The sequence below is a fragment of the Calidris pugnax genome, unplaced genomic scaffold (genome assembly GCF_001431845.1).
Source record: "Calidris pugnax isolate Ruff unplaced genomic scaffold, ASM143184v1 scaffold81, whole genome shotgun sequence".
Lineage (NCBI taxonomy): Eukaryota > Metazoa > Chordata > Aves > Charadriiformes > Scolopacidae > Calidris > Calidris pugnax.
The window spans coordinates 1,937,136-1,955,334 of NW_015090880.1; the positions used below are offsets into that span (position 1 = coordinate 1,937,136).

The 18,199-nt window shown below is 43.4% G+C and overlaps 1 protein-coding gene across 1 annotated transcript in view; it reads right to left on the reverse strand.

Moving 5' to 3' along the window:
- The window catches only part of ITPR1 (inositol 1,4,5-trisphosphate receptor, type 1), a 191,774-nt gene that overhangs the window by 117,001 nt on the left and 56,574 nt on the right, over positions 1 to 18,199 (reverse strand). Inside the window, exons 5-18 of the mRNA XM_014946800.1 lie at positions 18,035 to 18,121; positions 16,404 to 16,562; positions 15,074 to 15,172; positions 14,522 to 14,605; positions 14,291 to 14,437; positions 12,234 to 12,329; positions 7,587 to 7,741; positions 6,181 to 6,280; positions 5,423 to 5,583; positions 4,501 to 4,642; positions 3,965 to 4,123; positions 3,210 to 3,382; positions 2,829 to 2,948; positions 1,279 to 1,473 (exon numbers count right to left, since the gene is read on the reverse strand). Of these exons, the coding sequence (XP_014802286.1) occupies positions 1,279 to 1,473; positions 2,829 to 2,948; positions 3,210 to 3,382; positions 3,965 to 4,123; positions 4,501 to 4,642; positions 5,423 to 5,583; positions 6,181 to 6,280; positions 7,587 to 7,741; positions 12,234 to 12,329; positions 14,291 to 14,437; positions 14,522 to 14,605; positions 15,074 to 15,172; positions 16,404 to 16,562; positions 18,035 to 18,121 (1,877 nt within the window). The remainder of the gene's footprint in view (positions 1 to 1,278; positions 1,474 to 2,828; positions 2,949 to 3,209; positions 3,383 to 3,964; positions 4,124 to 4,500; positions 4,643 to 5,422; positions 5,584 to 6,180; positions 6,281 to 7,586; positions 7,742 to 12,233; positions 12,330 to 14,290; positions 14,438 to 14,521; positions 14,606 to 15,073; positions 15,173 to 16,403; positions 16,563 to 18,034; positions 18,122 to 18,199) is intronic.

Consider the following 18,199-nt stretch of genomic DNA (forward strand, 5'->3'; position numbering starts at 1 on the left):
TAAACTGAAAGCAAGCAACTGGCATTTAAGGTATGCACATTCAACAGATAGATGGATAATTAACCTTCAGCCATAAAGCACACGTCCAACATTCAGGAGTACTCACACAGGCTTGTGTTGAACAGTGTCAACTGTGAGGTTTCCTAAATAAATGAATATTTAACTGAAAACAGACACCTTTTCACTCTCAGCACTCCTCGTGGGAGCTTGACCAAACCGTACCCTAAACCCTTGTTCTAAGCATGTTCACGAGGCTGTAATGTAGACTAAAATAATTAACATTATCAATTCTATTCAAGAGCAAGTGCAAGAAAATCTATTTGGAAAGCAGATACGGTTTAAAAAAAATAGAGAGAGAGGAGGTCTCCTTTTGAGCTCAGCCCTCCAGCAGGCTCAAATAAAAACACATATTAGGAAGACTACTGCAAGAACCATTCCAATAGAAGAGGTAATGCGAAGTAAGATAGCTATTTAAAAAAATAATCTAGTTGTATTTTCTGCACCACCAGAATCGAGTCCGTCAAACTCCTCTCAGAAGTTTATAACCCAGACACAGGAATTTGGTCTGGGCTGAAACCTGATCTTACACTATGCCAAGAACTTGGTGTCTTGTCAAGTCATCTGGAAACATCGCTTCATGTTAGAAACGGCTAAAAGCTGTACAATAGAGCACTGCACATTAATCAAACCAAACTTGTGGCAGCACTTAAGCCATACAAAAGAGCACTGCACATTAATCAAACCAAACTTGTGGCATTTTCATAACTCCACACATTGTCCTGCTGAGAACTACAGGACCACTGGAGGCTTTGAGCTTAGACAGAAATTCAGGAAGCAGGGAGAGCAGCAGTGACTTTCTAAAATCAAAAGCAAAGCCATCTGCATGCTGAAATCCTGCTCTTCCCATAAGCAGTTTTTCACCCCAACTACCACCTGAATACAGGTAATGTAAACAGTAAATACAGGCTGTCTCACAACACCCACTTATCAGGAAACCAAACAAAAATAGGGGCATCAAGCGCTGTGAAAATTCAATGCACTCTAAGCCTCAACTATTTTTTTTAAATCAGTTTAAACTTGCTCATGCTGATAATTGGACTTCTCGCCATGAATAACTTTGTGCTTTTAGCTCTCACTTCGAAGAGACTTCATCCTCACTCTCTAGTGGCTATTTTGTCCAGGAAACTGGTATCCTTTCTCCCAACCCAACCATAGCCTACAGACCATCCCCACGCAGCCCTGATGAACTCCTCCTCCCTGTGGGGGCCAGGAATTAACCTGTAGTAGCTGAGGACGTCCCGATCCTCCTTCTGCCCTTCCTTGGCATCCTGGGCCAGCTCCCTGATACTCTTACTGCGGATCTCCTTGTTGCTGTCTCTCCAGAACAGCCACACTTCTTCCTCATCTTCTCCGACTTCCAAGGCATTTTCTCCACTTGACACTTCTTCAAACTCAAAGCGGGAGAGGACCAGCCTGCCAGAAGGAAGACGGGTTAGACTGCAAACTGCCAAGACCCATGCAGATCCCTTAGAACATTTCCACACTTGCTAAAAAAAGACACTTGCTAAAATGTACTGGTGATACAGAAATAACTAATTTTATGATCTCACCTGCATCCAGAAAACACAAATTTTATTCCTCAACTGTGTAAAGTAAAAGCAGAGCATCTTACCCTTCAGCAGCAGCCGTTTACTACATAAAATATTTGTGTTTCATTATTAAAAGCATTAGATTAGAATGAATTTAGCCTATAAACTTTCCATTCAGCCCTAACGACATGAACATTTCAGCTCCATTCAATTGATGAAGATAAAGACACAAGGAAGCTAAAGACATGTCTCACTGACTTCCACAAACATCTTTACAGGAGAATTGGTTAAGGACAACAACAGGCTAGGAAAGGATTTGCTAAGCAAAAATACCTAAAAATTGATTAGTTCTGTATCCCATAAATGCCAATTAGATCAGAACTTCCTTCTGCTTATGTGGTGAGATAACTGGAAACAAATCAGCTACTAAAACCAAAAAGGCTTTGGGGACTTTTAGCTCTTCAGCAAAAAAAAAAGACAAATGAAATACACAAGGGTAAGAACAATTATGTGACACAGCAACTTGAAGTTCTGGTAAAAATAAATATAGTCTTTATGACTTCATGAAGAGAACTAAATGTGCAAGAATACTCTCATCCATTTGTGTTTTAAATACTACCTGACAAAGACCTGCTTCCCTTTTACAGTATTTTGATAATGATTATCTGGTCTAGTGGGAGGTGTCCCTGCCCACAGCACGGAGGCTGGAACTGGAGGATCTTTAAGGCTCCTTCCAACCCAAACTGTTCTTTGATTATCTATGCCCTATTCCACAGATCGAATAAACCCATCTTTATGAAAAAAACCTGGGATTTGGTGCCTGCTGTGATGCAGGGCAACACTTAGAGCCCAAAATCCAGACCGCAAGGGGAGACATGGTGGAGCAGAGATGCACCACCTTCTGCTTGGCCATGAGCTGAGCTGGGTGGGCAGGCATCCGTGCTCCCTGCAGGCAGCATACGGAGCAAAGCCTGAAGCCCAGAGGAGGATGAGGCCCACGGGACCCAAAGTCTGTCTACTTTGATCAAACGTGAGATATTTGAAAGATTTCTCCAACTGCAGGACTGGGAACACATATGGCGGGCGCCTGCTGCCATCAATCCCCACGTACTGTGTATTTGAAGAGGACCCCACACGTATTGCACTGCTTTCTCTAGACGTGCCAGCAGTGCTCGCAGCTTTAAATCACCTTCCTTCTGCTTCACACCAGGAAAACCGTCTCCCGAGGCATTAACTCACTTGGTTTCGATGAGAATGTCTGCATTTGCTGGATTGAGCACGGCTTTGCAAATCAGCTCCTGTGTCACTGGAATAGACTTGTTCATGGAAACGCACAGATCCGAGAGGTAATCCAAAAACCTGGCGGGGAAACGCGAGCCAAAAGGGTATCAATCCTTGTTGAGATCTAGACTGCAGCAATCTACATTTCAGCAAGAAAACATTCAGAACTCCCTTTTTAAGGTTGCAGAGCGAGACTGTTGCCCGAGGGGGAAGCTATGGTGAGTGCCAAACCAGAAGTGAAGTAGCTCTGCTTCCTCGCTAGCAAGTTGGCAGGTACAGATTTCCCTCAGAAAACTAAGAGGAAAAGGGTAATCGTACACTCAGCCACACGGATCTCACCTGGGCTCCCTATTCTTCCTCACGAGACTAACAAAAGTGTCGATCTCAGCAGCTGTGATGTGCTTCTCCAAGAGCTTGCGATTGTTGTGGAGCAGGGCTGTAATCGTGTCCTCGGCCAAGACGTCGTAGCCAATTTGCTTCTGCATGAAGCCAAACTGCTTCGCAATGTATTCCTTCAAAACACGGAGGGGGGGAGGAGGGAAGGAGGTGTAATCAATTCTCAGAATTTAAGAAAATAATCAACAGCAGAAAACAGGAAGATTTTGTCAATATCAACATCCCAAGGAGCGAACTGGAGTAGATTCAAATTGTTCTTCTTTTGAGGGAAAGCAAGTGATGACAGATAACCTTAATGCCTCCCCTCCCTCCCGGGCAAGACACCACCAAGGCATTTACCCTTATCTGATACTAGTTCCTTTTTAATACAAACAAAAGAAAGGCAACAAAAAATGAAAAGCCTTAATTCCCAGGCCAACTTTCACGAGAGTGAAGAAACTCTCATAATTCACCTGGATTTGACACTTAGCATTGCTGTTGTTTTCCTAAATTCCCCTTAGAACTGGTACTAATTACGGTGCATACAGATGAAAAACTGAGTAATTAGAGTTAGATTAGAGTAAAACTGAGCAATCCAAGGATCTCTTGCTGACTGTACCATCACGGCACAGCATAGCAGGCTTGAATTAACGGGACGCAGCTTTTGGAGCACAGGAATGATATTAGTGCCATCGAAAACTGCAGAAATTATTTCCAACCTGGTTCTTCCTGTAATCCTGCTGGGAGTGCCTCAGCACCCGGTAGCAGAGCCGGCAGATGTGTCTGAAGGGAGCGTGACGCTGGTCTCCCAGCTCCTCCAACCGCAGCATCGGGCCATCGCCACTGTCCGTGAACGGTGCTTGCAGCAACTTGAAAATCTACGGATTTATTAAAAAAAAAAAACAAAATCCCATGAGACACCACCTTCAACTAATTCAAATTAGTGCAAAAGCACTCTGTCAGCACCTTTAAATTTCCAAAATGTACATCAGAAATACATTCTAGTCACAGAGTTTCTTGGCCATAGAGTAGGCTGAGCAAAAGATGTCATTCATCACCTTTATTGAACACCACATTAAGTAATTTTTTTCTTCTAGCAATGGTTTTCCTACAGTCCACCGACAAGCGCCTGCTGAAAGCTAGAAACTCAAAGGATCTTTTTTGGTCCCAATAATTTGGCCAGGCTCTCCATTATTAAGTTTTCTTTTCTGACAACCCTTCTTCTAGGCAGAGTCTAAAGAAAAATGCAGCCTACCTGCTTTAGAATATTCTGTTCTCTCATCAGTTTTTGCCGTTCTCGATTAGGTTTAGAAAATACCACTTCGAGGACATCTTGACCAGAATTGGTGCCACCAGTAACAAAGTACACCAAATCCTCCAACAATTTGGTAACAGACCTACAGGAAAGCCAGAAGTTGTTAATACAAGACTACATATTCTATCTGTTAAAAGAGCAGTGTCAGTGTGAGTTTACACAGATTTCAAAACGCTAAGTGAAAAAAGAGCATCAATTAGAGAGTGACTCAGACCCTGGATAAAGCACATGGGTTTGTACAGAACCTAAAATTAGGAATTAACACTCGCTATTGCTGTAGCTTTACTGTCTAATAACTAAACCACAGCAGCAGTAAGAGAACGGTATCACTTCAGGGCAACTCTACACCCGCCAAGTTCTGTTTGGCAGTTCTTTTAATTGCCAGAAAAAAGTAAGTCTGGTGATAATCTCTCCCAAGGCCAAATAAAAGACATTGGCCGTTGAAGCACACGGGCCCGGGTTTCACACAGCCAGCTCTCTGCTCCTTCTGTGTGGCCACGTACTTTTCACGGATATTGTCGGAGGATTTGCAAGAAGTCATATGTTCAGTCTTCACAGGATGGATTATGAATTCCCACACTCAATTTGCAAAGCCCAGCAGAAAGGTATGCTGGGGATTATTCCTCCAAGCCCACAGCAGCAGTTCTCATGCTCTCGTTTCAGAGAGGAGCAGGGAGGGCTTGAGAACCTCCACTATGGACACGTCAACAACCAAACCATTGAGTTGGGTTTTAAAAAAAAAAAATTAAGTAGGGAAAAAAAATTCCTCTTCCGAACTTAGTGTACATAGATAAAATTTTTAGAGAAATAGTCACTGAGTAAAGGAAATAACATTATCTGAACCAAATTCTTCCTTCCTTACCTTCTTTCATTCTGGGTTATTGTTCCCTTTTCCAACTTGCCAGCAATGGAACCTAAAACCTTACTTGCATCATTCGCAAAATCCAAATCACGAACCTCTGCCGGGGAAACGGGCACTATAGCAAAAGCTTCTTTGTCCTCTTTCACTGGAGAGGTACCAATCTGAAACCCAGAGAAGTTTTATCATCAAACCGAAAGGCAGAAAACAAAGTGGTGATTCACGTACTCAGTGATAGTAACACTGAAGAAAAGCCACGCTCTGATAAAGCCAAACTCTGAGAAGAGTACCCCTTTGTGCAAGCTCAAAGGTGCTCCTAAACCCAGAGAAATATCAGGAGAGATTGCAAAATGTTGCCATAAACAGTGGAAAAAATTCTCCTCATGGTGACTGTTGTACCGGAGAAACTGAACAGGGTAAACTCCTATGAAAACCTAATCTTTTTAGATAAAAGATTTTGCTCAAGCACTATTCACTGCTGTTAAGCTGCTTGCTGTTTGCCAAGCCCAGTGGTCTCAAGGGACTGGGAACTTCTACCACCAACACCGCTTTTGTGAAAGACAGGAAATCAAAGGATGTGCTTATATAAAGTAACAGAACTTACCTTAAGCATAACAGGTTTCTCCTCTTCTTTATCAATAGGGATATTGGGCTGCTTGCCAAATCCCAGTCTCAAGGGACTGGGAACTTCTACCACCAACACCACTTTTGTGAAAGACAGGAAATCAAAGGATGTGCTTATATAAAGTAACAGAACTTACCTTAAGCATAACAGGTTTCTCCTCTTCTTTATCAATAGGGATATTGGTGCTATGGACCCAGGTGTTAGTGCAAAGGTGTCTGAGTCTGACATAAGAGTTCCTGAAAGAAAGTCAAAAGTTTCAAAGCATGAGTCACTTCCCAGACGGGAAATCTTCACATTGTTCCAATTGCAAGATGTTGGCAGGAATAAGTGGAAAAAAAAAAAGTGTCATCTTTATCCATGCTGCATACCATAACGGGAATACGGCTCCTCATTCCTCATTTCATTCTATGAATTCACCTTAAAAAGTCTTCTTATGTAATGAAACGGATCCTGCTGTAGAACAGAACTAGGTCTGTATTTTGTCTCTGTAACTCAGCCAGCCCAAACCACGGCACACACAGGAACAAATGAAGCCTCTTCAAATCCTCCCATTTCCACACGCTGCAGTGTATCTGAGCTGGCAGCTTCCCCCCTTACCTTTGCATTTTTCAGCCCGTAACCCCAGCTATTTTATATTTCTGAACTGAAATTTTTTAGACTTGCTACACAAAGGGTCTGTGTTATAGAAGCATCAAAGGTTCATTAGGACACCAGAAGACATGGCCAGCACACAACAATTTTCTCTGGTTAAAGTCAAAGAGTCTTTTTCCCTACAGGGACAGCAGGTCCTAAACTTATTTTTCTCAGGTATTTCTGGCAATGATGCTGCTTTGCATGTACCAGCTCTCTGATAAAAGATGTCAAGGCACTGTCAGACCAGCATCTTCAGCCAGGACAAGACACAGTCTCTCAGCTGCAGCACAGCCTCCTCTCTCCACACAACCATGGCAGCCCACAGGAGAGAACAGCCAGCCAGGAATGCTGCATTTGGTGACCACAGTAACTTCTAGTAACTTAAGAGGGTCTTATGAATTAGAGAGTCACTAAGATAAAGTTGGTGGAACAAATATGTCTTGCTTTCTCAGTGGGAACTGACAGCAAAGAGCCTGCATTCAGACTGTGCATCTCGGAAGGGTACAGCATCCTTTAAGCAGCAAGAGGTGCCACAGGAATAGTTAAGATCCTGTAAACAACAGAAAACGAAGTGCTAAATATTTGATGTTACACCCTAGTTAATATAATGCAGTGAGGTCATGGGAATAGCATGACAGGACATCCAAGGCTTTTAGTTCCAGTTTGGTAACTGGCAAGGAAGTCACTTAACCTCAGTTTTCCCACCTGCAGAATGGGATTCTAGTACTTATGACTCCATTGTGAAGTGCAGCTCCAGGCACTTGCCAAGTCTTTCTGTATTAATTTGAGGAAGAACCTTAATTCCAAATGGGGGGAAAAGTGGGAGACAGCTTTACCTTATAAAAAACAAAAAAATCACCGGATGTCAAAAGTCTAAAGCAAACAGTCAGTTCTAACACTGAACCATACCTGGGGACAAGGCTGTCTCCTCCTCGCAGGGTGGTGGGGTCCAACTCAAATATGGAGGAGATGTCGTTCCCTTCGGGCACAGAGACCAGAGAGTAGGCCATCTTCTCCTGAGCGCTGCGCAGGCCTCTTCTGGAAGCATCCTGCTCAGCATCCAGCTGTGGAAGAAGGTCCCATCACAGACAGTCAGAGCAAGCCCTCCAGACCCACCTGCCCAGCGTCCAAGAGCCATCTCCTGCAGCTTGCAGACATAACTCAACCGCTCCAAGGGCCGGTTAAAGACAGCTGGGCTTTAGGACACCAGTAAAACTGACAGGGAGCTGCTCTTGCAAACCACTTCTTCTCTTCCCCTGGTGTTAATCACTTTGAGCATTTCTGGATCACAAACACCATAAATCCTAAACCACAGAGGTTATGTCCTGCAGACAGTGCCAGAAGAGGCTCGGAATCCCCCGGCCATTGACCCCACAGCGCACTGGGAGCTCAGACTGGTTTCAGACGACCCACATCTGCTAAAATCCCCATCCCTGACACTAGTGGCTTTGGAAATGTATCTGACATATTGCAATTATCACTCCAACAAAGCAATTATGTGAGCTGTGAATACAAAAATCAGCAACGCTATGTACCAACAACCTTGCTGAGAAATAATCCACTTCAGCAGCAAAAAGGGGACTCTCACCTACCAATGGCAGACAAACAAAGCAAAAGCTAATCAAGAAATTAGCTGTCTTGCTGTTCACACTACAGCTCATGGTGCGCTCCAACACAATGATACGCTACAGAAGACACGGTATCAGAAGTATCTTTATTCCCAAGGTGCCAGCAAATTACCAGCCCCCTTTAACAAAGTAAAGATACTAACATCAACTGAATAAAACACCCTGGATTTTCAGATGGAAGTAAAAAAGGAAAAAATAAAGATAAACTGGGAAAAACGGAAGTACAACAGGGAAAGGAAAAAATAAAGATAAACTGGGAAAAATTAACAACAACTTTCCCTAAAACCTTTCCCAGGGAACTACCAGTTTTCAGGAGTCAATAAAAAAGTTGCTAACTGTCTGACACAACACAGGAGACAGATGTCCACGTATAAACACCTACATCCTAGATGGAATTTTCGAAGTGATCAAGCACTGATTTATCAGCTCCTCTGTGACCTTGGCACCAGGGGAAGGCGGGCACCCAATGCAGCCAGCACCCAGTACCTGTCCTTGCACAGCCCTTGGGTAAGGCCCCGCAGTCCTTACACACAGGGAAAAGTTCTCTCGTGTTGCTCGTGCCTCGGGATACTCTGGAGTTAGCACATTTGCAGTCAATGAACTTGGCTACAAAGCAGTGACATGTGAAGTCTGATTTCGCACATGGGAGCAGACAGTTAGCTGTATGGAACAGCAACACACACTGGGAGTGTGCCTTCAAGAAAGAGAAGAAGCAACTATAGACTGAATAGAGTCCATCTGGAGGCTTTACAGCAGGAGAAATTCGCTCACTTGGAATGAATTCTCCAAATTTCAGCTGTCTCCCTCTCCACAGTACGGCAGCTGCTCTGTATTCCCAGTTTGTGCTTCAGGAGACAACTGGCCAGTTATTGAAACTGTGACAAAGCTGAAAAGGAGCAGTAAATCAGGCAGCAGGATATGGGGCAATTTGGGGATAACTAAAACTTCAACCCCATCATTGACAAAAGCTGTCCCCTCAGACATCGCAGGGGTACTAGCTGGCATCTCAGCTGTGCCCACTTAAGCCCCATTTTGGGGCAGTTCACAACATTAAAGCACAGAGCTGTGCAAGGAAACCTGCCATCTCTCAGACAAGCTCTCACATTGGGATAGAGCTTGAGTTTAGGTAAAGCTGGATAAAGCAGCCTACACCATCCTGTCACTAGTGAATGTTAAATGAGGCAGTAATTTTGTGTCAGAAATGAATTATGTGCTCCTGATCCCATTCTTTATGGTCTATTTTTGCCACCTAGTGGTAAAGAGACAGCAGGAAAAAAAAAATCCCCAGCTCTGAAGGCAGTCTGTTATCATCATTACTGCATTTATCAGGAGGCATTAGCAAAACACCAGTGGGAGGGATGTCTACACAAAAGACCTCGCCACTGATTAACTTTCAAAAAGTTAAGCCACCAAAATAGTTCAATGTTGGATGCCCCTCCTCCCATAGCTTTTTGGGCAAAAATTATTGATTTTTTCATTATTCTAGTATGTTTACTGAAATCAAGCTGTCAGAAGATGCGTGTTTGCTGCCAAATAGTAAATAGTACCAAGAACTAATCAGGATAACAGCTCCATACCTGGGGGCAAGGGTTAGCCTTTTAATGGCCAGGCTACAATGACAAATCCTGTTAAGGAGGAAAGCTGCACCTTGCAGGATTTCAAAGCATCATGGTGCATTCATCTCCCCTGAAAAATTGGAGGAGTAGTTCATTTTCATATCCAGATGGAGCAAATCTTCCATAATACAGGATAAATGACCAAGCTGCATAAGCCTACAATCAAATCCAGCTTAAAAAAAAAACCCAACATAATCCACAATGGAAAGTGCTGTTCCAGTTTTATCTGTTTCCAGCTGCTGAAGCGATGCTGTTTCCCTTTGACACCAAAGAGAAGCTTCTTTTAATACAAAGCACCAACACACTCAATCTCTGACACAACATTTACCGAAAACACCACGGACTGGCTTTCACAGGAAAATCAGCAGAATGGCACTGAAATCATCCTCACCCTGCCATTCTTGCTCTCTAGACCCTTTATCCTGGCTTTCCTGTGACAAGCTACAGCGAGAGAGGGAATTTTTTTTAAAAAACGAGGTGGGAGACTGACTGGCACAGCACTCTGACCATCCCTGCAGGGACACGTGTCACCCAGTGTCACCTCGAGCAATGTGCTTTTCAGACCTATTCGAGAGAGAGCTTCAGGGAGACAAAGGTTTAAGAAACAGGACAGAAAAAGAGACGCTACAAAGGGGGGAGGCGAGGGGGTCCAGGTAACAAATTTGGTCTCAAGTGCATTGCTCTTCACTAAAGCCTAATCCAGATTCCAGTCTTTATCCCTCTGGATAGGCCTTCAAAGCCTCCAGATTTTTCTCAGTTCTTTAATTTCTTCACTAGCAACAAAGCCTGGACCATCTACGCACTGGCCAGGTCGTTGCTGGGCCTGTGTCCAGCCCTCCTCAATTAGGGGCAAGATCATACTCTTGCCTATACTTACTGAGGATTGACACTCCAGGTCATCTTCCTCATAGTCAGGGTTTACCTGATGGAACAGAATCACAGGCACGTCAAAACTCTAACAGAGCTGGAAGAGGGAAACAACCTCTAAACTTATTTTCTAGAAGATGCCCTCCAGTGCCACAGCTCTCCCAGGCATGCAGACAACACCGTGCAAACCCCTCGCTTCTCAGCAGGCATCTCTCCACCCATCCATTAGCAGAGAGATTTATCTTCTTTGGGATAATCACTAAAGGAGCAAGAGGGGTAGAGAGTGACCAAGTTTCATGGGTTTTTTTATTTGTTTTTTTTGTTGTTGTTGTGTTTTTTTTTAAATCCCAAGTGGAATTTCCAACTAGGAATTACTGGCTCGGCAAAAATCTTTTAGAACAAACCCTATTCTAACCAGGGATCAGGTGAGCAATCTCCTCTGGTACATTTCTGCATGATGTAAGACCATGTTTTTTGGTTTTGGCTGATTAGCAAACCAAAGATTTACTGGAAAAGCTCTATACTGGATCTCTACTGAGAAGGATTTGCAAGTGTGCATGTGACAAAACGCTGCTGTTTTCCCAATCTGCTTATTAGGAGAATATAAAATGGGATATTTAATCTGGACTTTTCCCACTGATGCTCTCAGGTCAACAGCCTGGGCTGAGACAGCTCTTCTGCCCTGCTATGCTCCTACATCCAGGACAGCTGTCACTTAGAAAGGTTTGGGTGTCACCATGTTGATATATCCACTCTTGAAAGTAAATAGAAGTAGTTTTAATAAACATTTACTAGTGTTAAGCAGCAAAACTCACAAAATTATAACCCTTAGACTTGATTAACTTTTTTTTTTAAAATAAAGTATCTTGAAATCTTATTTCAAGGAGGGAAATAAGTCCACTATGGAGAGAAAAAAAAAAAAGACTTACTTCATGCTTGGTCAGCTAAGAATTATCTGCAGTTCCTATGAGACTGGTCTGAGGTCTAACTGCATTTTCATTTTACACTCAGCTCTACAATCCCACTTGGAAATCAGTGATTCAAGAGAAACTAACAATAGTTGAATTCGTTTTCCCCCAAAGGCTCTCAGCCATTTACAATTTATTCATCTATTAATACATTCATCTTGTTTCTACTGCCCACATGACAGGGTACTATTTAGTGTCTATTCTTTGCAGGAGAAGAGTTATTGCCTCTAAAATTCATACAAGTGAAAAACTCTCAGGAGTACCCCTGTACCACGATATCCTTTCAAGTCTCTTCCATCTTGCTTTCTGTGCTTAACCATCTAATTTTGTGTTAATAGTGAGGACCCAAACACCACTCTCCTCCCCTCCCCTGTGTCTATTTTTAGGGCAGGAAATGACAGAATTTCCGAAGGTGCAAAAGGAAGAAAATACCGTGGGAGGAAAAGGCAGAGAACCTCAGCAAACCCCACCGCCTACCTCTGCTGCCAGGTAGTGTCCAGTAGCGAGGTGTTTGAACCTGAAAAGGCTGTTCCAGTAGCCGGCACCACCACGGCACGGATCATGCTGCACCACCTGCCATAAAGGGAAACCACATTTACACCGTAGGGCAGCGACCCCCCTTTCCAACACAGCCTTTACCATATTTCATGGACAAGCAAGAGGAAACACAAGAAGGAGCTCCAGAAAAGATGAAACAACCTTTCAAATGTGAATAACACACAGTCCAGTAGATGCTTTGAGCAGATTACCATTAGTTCGCCTCAACAATTTATGAACAAGTGATAATACCTGCTTGCGAAGTCACCGACCGAGTCCAGTGAGTCACGGCAGGAAGATTACAGTGCAAATTGGCAGAAATGTAATTAAAGCACGTATTTGTGCTAGGTCTTAAAATAAACTTCCTAAAGAAATGCAACAAATCCTTTTAACTTCTTGGTGTAACTAATTTTTGACCTTCTGTAAGTGGGTGAGGGAAGACACTTGGAAAGGTTTCAAACGCAATGGTCTTGTAAAAAGGACTTTAAAGGCTAACTTCTCCAACTGCTTTACAGGAGAGATGGGGAGTGGAGCCATAGGACGTGCAGTAATGGTTTCAAACTGAAAGAGGGGAGATGGAGCTGAGATCTGGGGAAGACCTTCTTTGGTGTGAGGGTGGTGAGAGCCTGGCCCAGGTTGGCCAGAGAAGCTGTGGCTGCCCCATCCCTGGAGGGGTTCAAGACCAGGTTGGAGGGGGCTTGGAGCAACCTGGGCTGGTGGGAGGTGTCCCTGCCCAGGGCAGGGGGTGGCACTGGATGGGCTTTAAGGTCCCTTCCAAAGGGACCATTCTGTGATTCTATGATTCTCCTGTGGCAAGTAGAGCCTCCACCATCAGATGATCCGTTACTCCATATCAGCTTCCCTGTGGATACACCCACTTCCTCAGGGAAAACCCAGCGTAGCTGAGCTGTGCCTTTTGGGAAAGGACTAATTTGCCTCTGCCTCACATTTACCAACGTTAAACATACACATGGATGGCCACCACAGACCCTACTGATGTGTTGGAACACCTAACATTAATTGTAGGTGGGCTTTCAATGCGTATCAAAGCAGATACTTCTAGAAAGAGACTATGGAAACACCTATCCACTAGTTACAATTTACTCCAGGGACCATTCTGTGATTCTATGATTCTCCTGTGGCAAGTAGAGCCTCCACCATCAGATGATCCGTTACTCCATATCAGCTTCCCTGTGGATACACCCACTTCCTCAGGGAAAACCCAGCGTAGCTGAGCTGTGCCTTTTGGGAAAGGACTAATTTGCCTCTGCCTCACATTTACCAACGTTAAACATACACATGGATGGCCACCACAGACCCTACTGATGTGTTGGAACACCTAACATTAATTGTAGGTGGGCTTTCAATGCGTATCAAAGCAGATACTTCCAGAAAGAGAATATGGAAACAACACCTATCCACTAGTTACAATTTACTCCAACTTAGTAGTTTTATGTTTCTCACAGGCAGTTCACACAGCAAACATTTAAAATTGTAAACCAACTCTAATCACACCAAGAGTGAGGCTATTTTAAGAAGCCAGTGATGGCCAAGGTGTTAGTCACACTATTTAAAAGCCAAACAAAGGAAAAAGTGGTCCAGACAAGCAACGCACAGAGACCAGCAAAGGCTCCTGTCAAATGAGGATGTGAATAATCACGTTACTCCGCACCAAAAATAGCGTTGGGTACACTCAGCAGGAGAACTGAAATTATTAGCTGGTGTTAAACCTTAGTGACTGGTAAGAAAGTGACTCCATAGATGCTTCCTATCCCCTTTTTCTGAATTGTGAACAACCTGAATTTGAGAACAGCATGAGAGATCAGATCTTCTCTTTGATTTTGCACAGAAAGCACAGTAAAGGAATTTTAAGATTAAACTTCTAGTACCAGGAAGACTTTTACCTAAAAAAAAAAAGGAATTCAGGTACACTGTTTTTAAACAGAAACAGTAATCATTACCACAAAACCACCCCCAGCCTGGGTTACAATCCTTACCTCCACTTCCCACAGGGCTTTTGAGCTGGTTGCAGATGTGGCCGACTGCCTCCCTGTTGTCCTCAGGAAGACGTGCTGCTTCTTCCTGTGCTCATCACAGGTCAGAAACTTCTCCTGCTCCGCGTGGAACAGCCTCACCACGTCCCCCTGGCAAAGCCCAGGCAGCACAGTCAATACAGGGCATTACCCACCAGTGAACAGCTTGGAAGCAAGCAGAGATTTGAGCCTTACCCCTTTGAGAATATCATCTTTGTTATCACTCCATTTCATGAAAAGGACTATTTTCCAGCTCGTATTGCAATTCACAGAGTTGACCTAAAAGGAGAACTTAATTAGTCCCACTGTCTTGTGCCTGCACAAGGTACTGCCACAAAGTACTGCTTTACCTTTCAGACAGCTTCCAAGAGAACACTGCAGTCCCTGCTGCATTCCTCTAGAGGAAAGCCCTTTCTGCATTTACTCCAGAACAATTAACTCTGGAGCTGACTTGCTCCGAAGTACTTCCTACACATGCTCTGTGCCACGACTTTTGATTTTTAAGAAAAAAATTATTTTTAGCCAGTCAAGCAAAAGAGATCAAACTCAAACCTCTGTCCAGTGCCCAACAGACGTAAGAAAAATCTGATAGCTATATGAAATTGCTGATTAACGAGATAACCACAATGCCACAGGTACGAACTGACTTAGTGATAACCCCATTTTCATAAAACACGAGTCCTAGCAGCTTAGCTGAAACATGCAGAGGTTTGTAGGGTTGCTCCAGCCGCGTCACTCTGCCCTTACCTCGTTGCATCCCGGATTATCGACAAGCTGGTGGCTGCTGGCGTGGAGAGGCTGCCCAGCATTGACAGGATTCAGGACTACTTTGTCTCCAATGACAACCTGTGGATAAGTGTAGCATCAGACACAAACCTGCAACCCAAGGAAGCTCTTTTTTTCTTTTTTTTTTTTTTTAATGGGAGTGATGGGAGGAAATCACTTTCTTGCAGTTTGGAGAGATGCCAGTCTGAGTACAAGAACCAGGATTCTCCTTCCTTCAGAATTTAGCTCATCGTACTCAGTCATTCGGGCAGGAAAAAACCCCTATACTCTTGGACTGGGAGGCTTGCAGAACTACCACAGACTGCAGTTCTGGTAACTTAACCTATCTGCTGCTTTCCATGAAGTTGTTTCATTGGCTAACATTTAACAGATAATTCCTAGAGCAAAAGGTCAGCCAAAAATTCTCCTCCTCCAAAGTGCACTTTCATTTGTAAAATCTGATTCTTGACCAGGCTGGCATATGACTCAAGAAAAATGCACTTTATTATGGACAGTAAAGGTCCTGTTCTTCCCTCCTTCTAGAGCAAAACTAAAACCCAAAAGCCTTTTCTGCATTGAAAAGATCTGTTCTTAGTGATAAAGTGGCTGAGAATTGGTGTGATTTAGAAGAGCTTAATGGCCACTGAGACTGCCTTTACTCTCTGTGTGTCTGCAGAAAAGGAACAGTCCCATGGAAATGTATGGGGCTGCTCTGCAGGATAAATTATTCCTATCTGATAAAGGCCGCTGTGTTTAGGTGCCAAATATACACCTGGACTACACCAGAGAGTACACTGAAGCTTATTACCTCATGGTTTTAGGCAGACAGTACACCCAGGTGGCTCAAATTTGTAAAAAAGAGATTAAGACAGTAATTCAGGACCAATTCCTTTCCAGATTTCCCCATGAACAGGACCATTTAACATCATTACCACCTCATCCCTCATATACAAAATGATGATGAATTTTGATTTCAAACGGACAACACAGAAAACCAAGATGCAAATTCTTTGTTTCAAATCCACTGAAAGACCTCAAAGTTTCCTACCATTTTGTATCGGGCAGGAATTGTGAAAGGCTAGCGTAATTAGGTCCCTTATTCCCTCCAACACTAAATCATTCCACGTTTCCAAAATACAAGTTACCATAGCAATTTTTCCTCCCCCTCACGACAGCATAGGAAAAAAGGTTGTTCCTGAAGCATCCACGCACGAGAAGATCTGTACATTTCATTAATTGCAAGACAGGCTGCCCAAAACAGGCTTTGCCAAGCTGGGCACAGTATTGTGAAGATATTGCTCCGAGCACTTACGCTGTCCCCGATGGAGCGCAGTTTGTAGAAGGGCTGTATGTAGAACCAGGAACCTTCATTTCCAGCTTCATCCAAGGTCACCCTCATAGCATTCTTCTCCAGTAGAGCTGGAAGCCTCTTATTTACTGTTAAGTATTTGTTACTTTTTAAGTGAAGCAGCTAGAATAAGAATTAGAGTTCAGTTCTAAGAATGCTCATTTTTCCTCCCCTCAATAAATAGCGAGTGTGCATAAGATAATCACAGTATTATCCTAAATTATATAGAAAAATATCGATGCATTCAGGCACAATTTCACCCCCACTTCTTCCACAGTATATACACAGCCCTACAGCACAAAACACCCTCAGCTAATCCAACCAGCCTGTCTCCAGCAAACGATAAACTCTCAGAAACGCTCTTGTCATTTACAACAGCCTGTTCAAAAACCCTGGCTCACAAGCTGCAAACTGCTGGGGACTGAGTGGTTTTTCCTGGTAAGAAGGGGATAGTGAGAAGAAAAGCCGCTTTGCTCTGTCCGATTTAACAGAAAAAAAATGATGTTTTGAAGACTCTCTTCAAAATCCTCCATTCTTCAACCCTGTGCTGTGCACCCCCTCGCAGACCACACGCCATCAGCACAAAGATAAAGCAGGTCCCAGTCCAGCTCCCGAACTGCTCAGCTCTAACCAACTGCTGTTAAATTGCCAGTAAATTTACTTTTGTATAGAAAGCACTTTTTCACACCTTTTGACTACTCACAGAACACTTGGGAGTTATGGGAAAATATAGGCAAAACCTTATCACTGCTCTTGAAAGCGCTGATGTTTTGCAGCTCAATCAAAAATGGATATTATTATTTTTCTTTCATCATTATAAGTAGATTTTGTTGCTCCAAATCCTGCAATTGCTATAAAGAGCAGCCAACCAATTTCTCCTTGGACCAAAAGCCCAGCCTGCCCCCAGCCATCCCCTCTGCTGGCTGGCAGCCCATCAGCAGAATAAAATAAAAACCATTTGTAGAGGAATGACTTAATCTAAGGCTGAAAACACTTAGGTAACTCTCCTTACTTCTGAAGTGCTGAGGCAATCAGAACCTGTCTTTTTTAATTAAGCAATTATTGTACTTTGCATTTTATTGGGTTTGATTTTATTCTTTTTTTCCTCATTCCCCAGGACCTAGCATATCCTTTGTTTCACTGGACTGCAATGACTTACACGGCTTGATTTTCCTTCTCAGTGCCAGTTTACTATTTGACATGTGAATGTTTCATGGTGGGACCCCATATCTGGCATCGTGCAGTGCCGTGGCCACCTCTCACAGGGCCAACCCTAACAAGGGCTCTAACGAGCATTCCTGAAGAAAGCAATCATCCCATGACCTCAAACTGAAAGGCACTATTAACTCAAAACAAGTGACTCCATCACAGCTATGCTCCATATAGCTATATATATATATATACACATACATATATATAGCTATACTCCATCATAGCTATATATATCATAACATAGTTTTGCCTTCACTTTGGGCCACTGTCACACCCTGCAAAGCTACAGACTCTTGTCCACGAATTCTAGAAATGTAATGTCACATTGAGCAGAGGAGTTTGAGCAAAAGCCTCTACAGCTTGTGAAGATGCTCCCAGCCTACCTGGATCACATTCCCATACTGGATGACCGTTCCCAGCAGCTTTCTGTTTTCCGTTTCATTCTGCTTCTTCTCCAAATCTGCTGCATGCTGAAATTAAAAGGAGAGCAATTCAATTGCTGGCTCTTTCACAGGAAGAGGGGCCAAATACTCAAGGTTCTTTAAGAG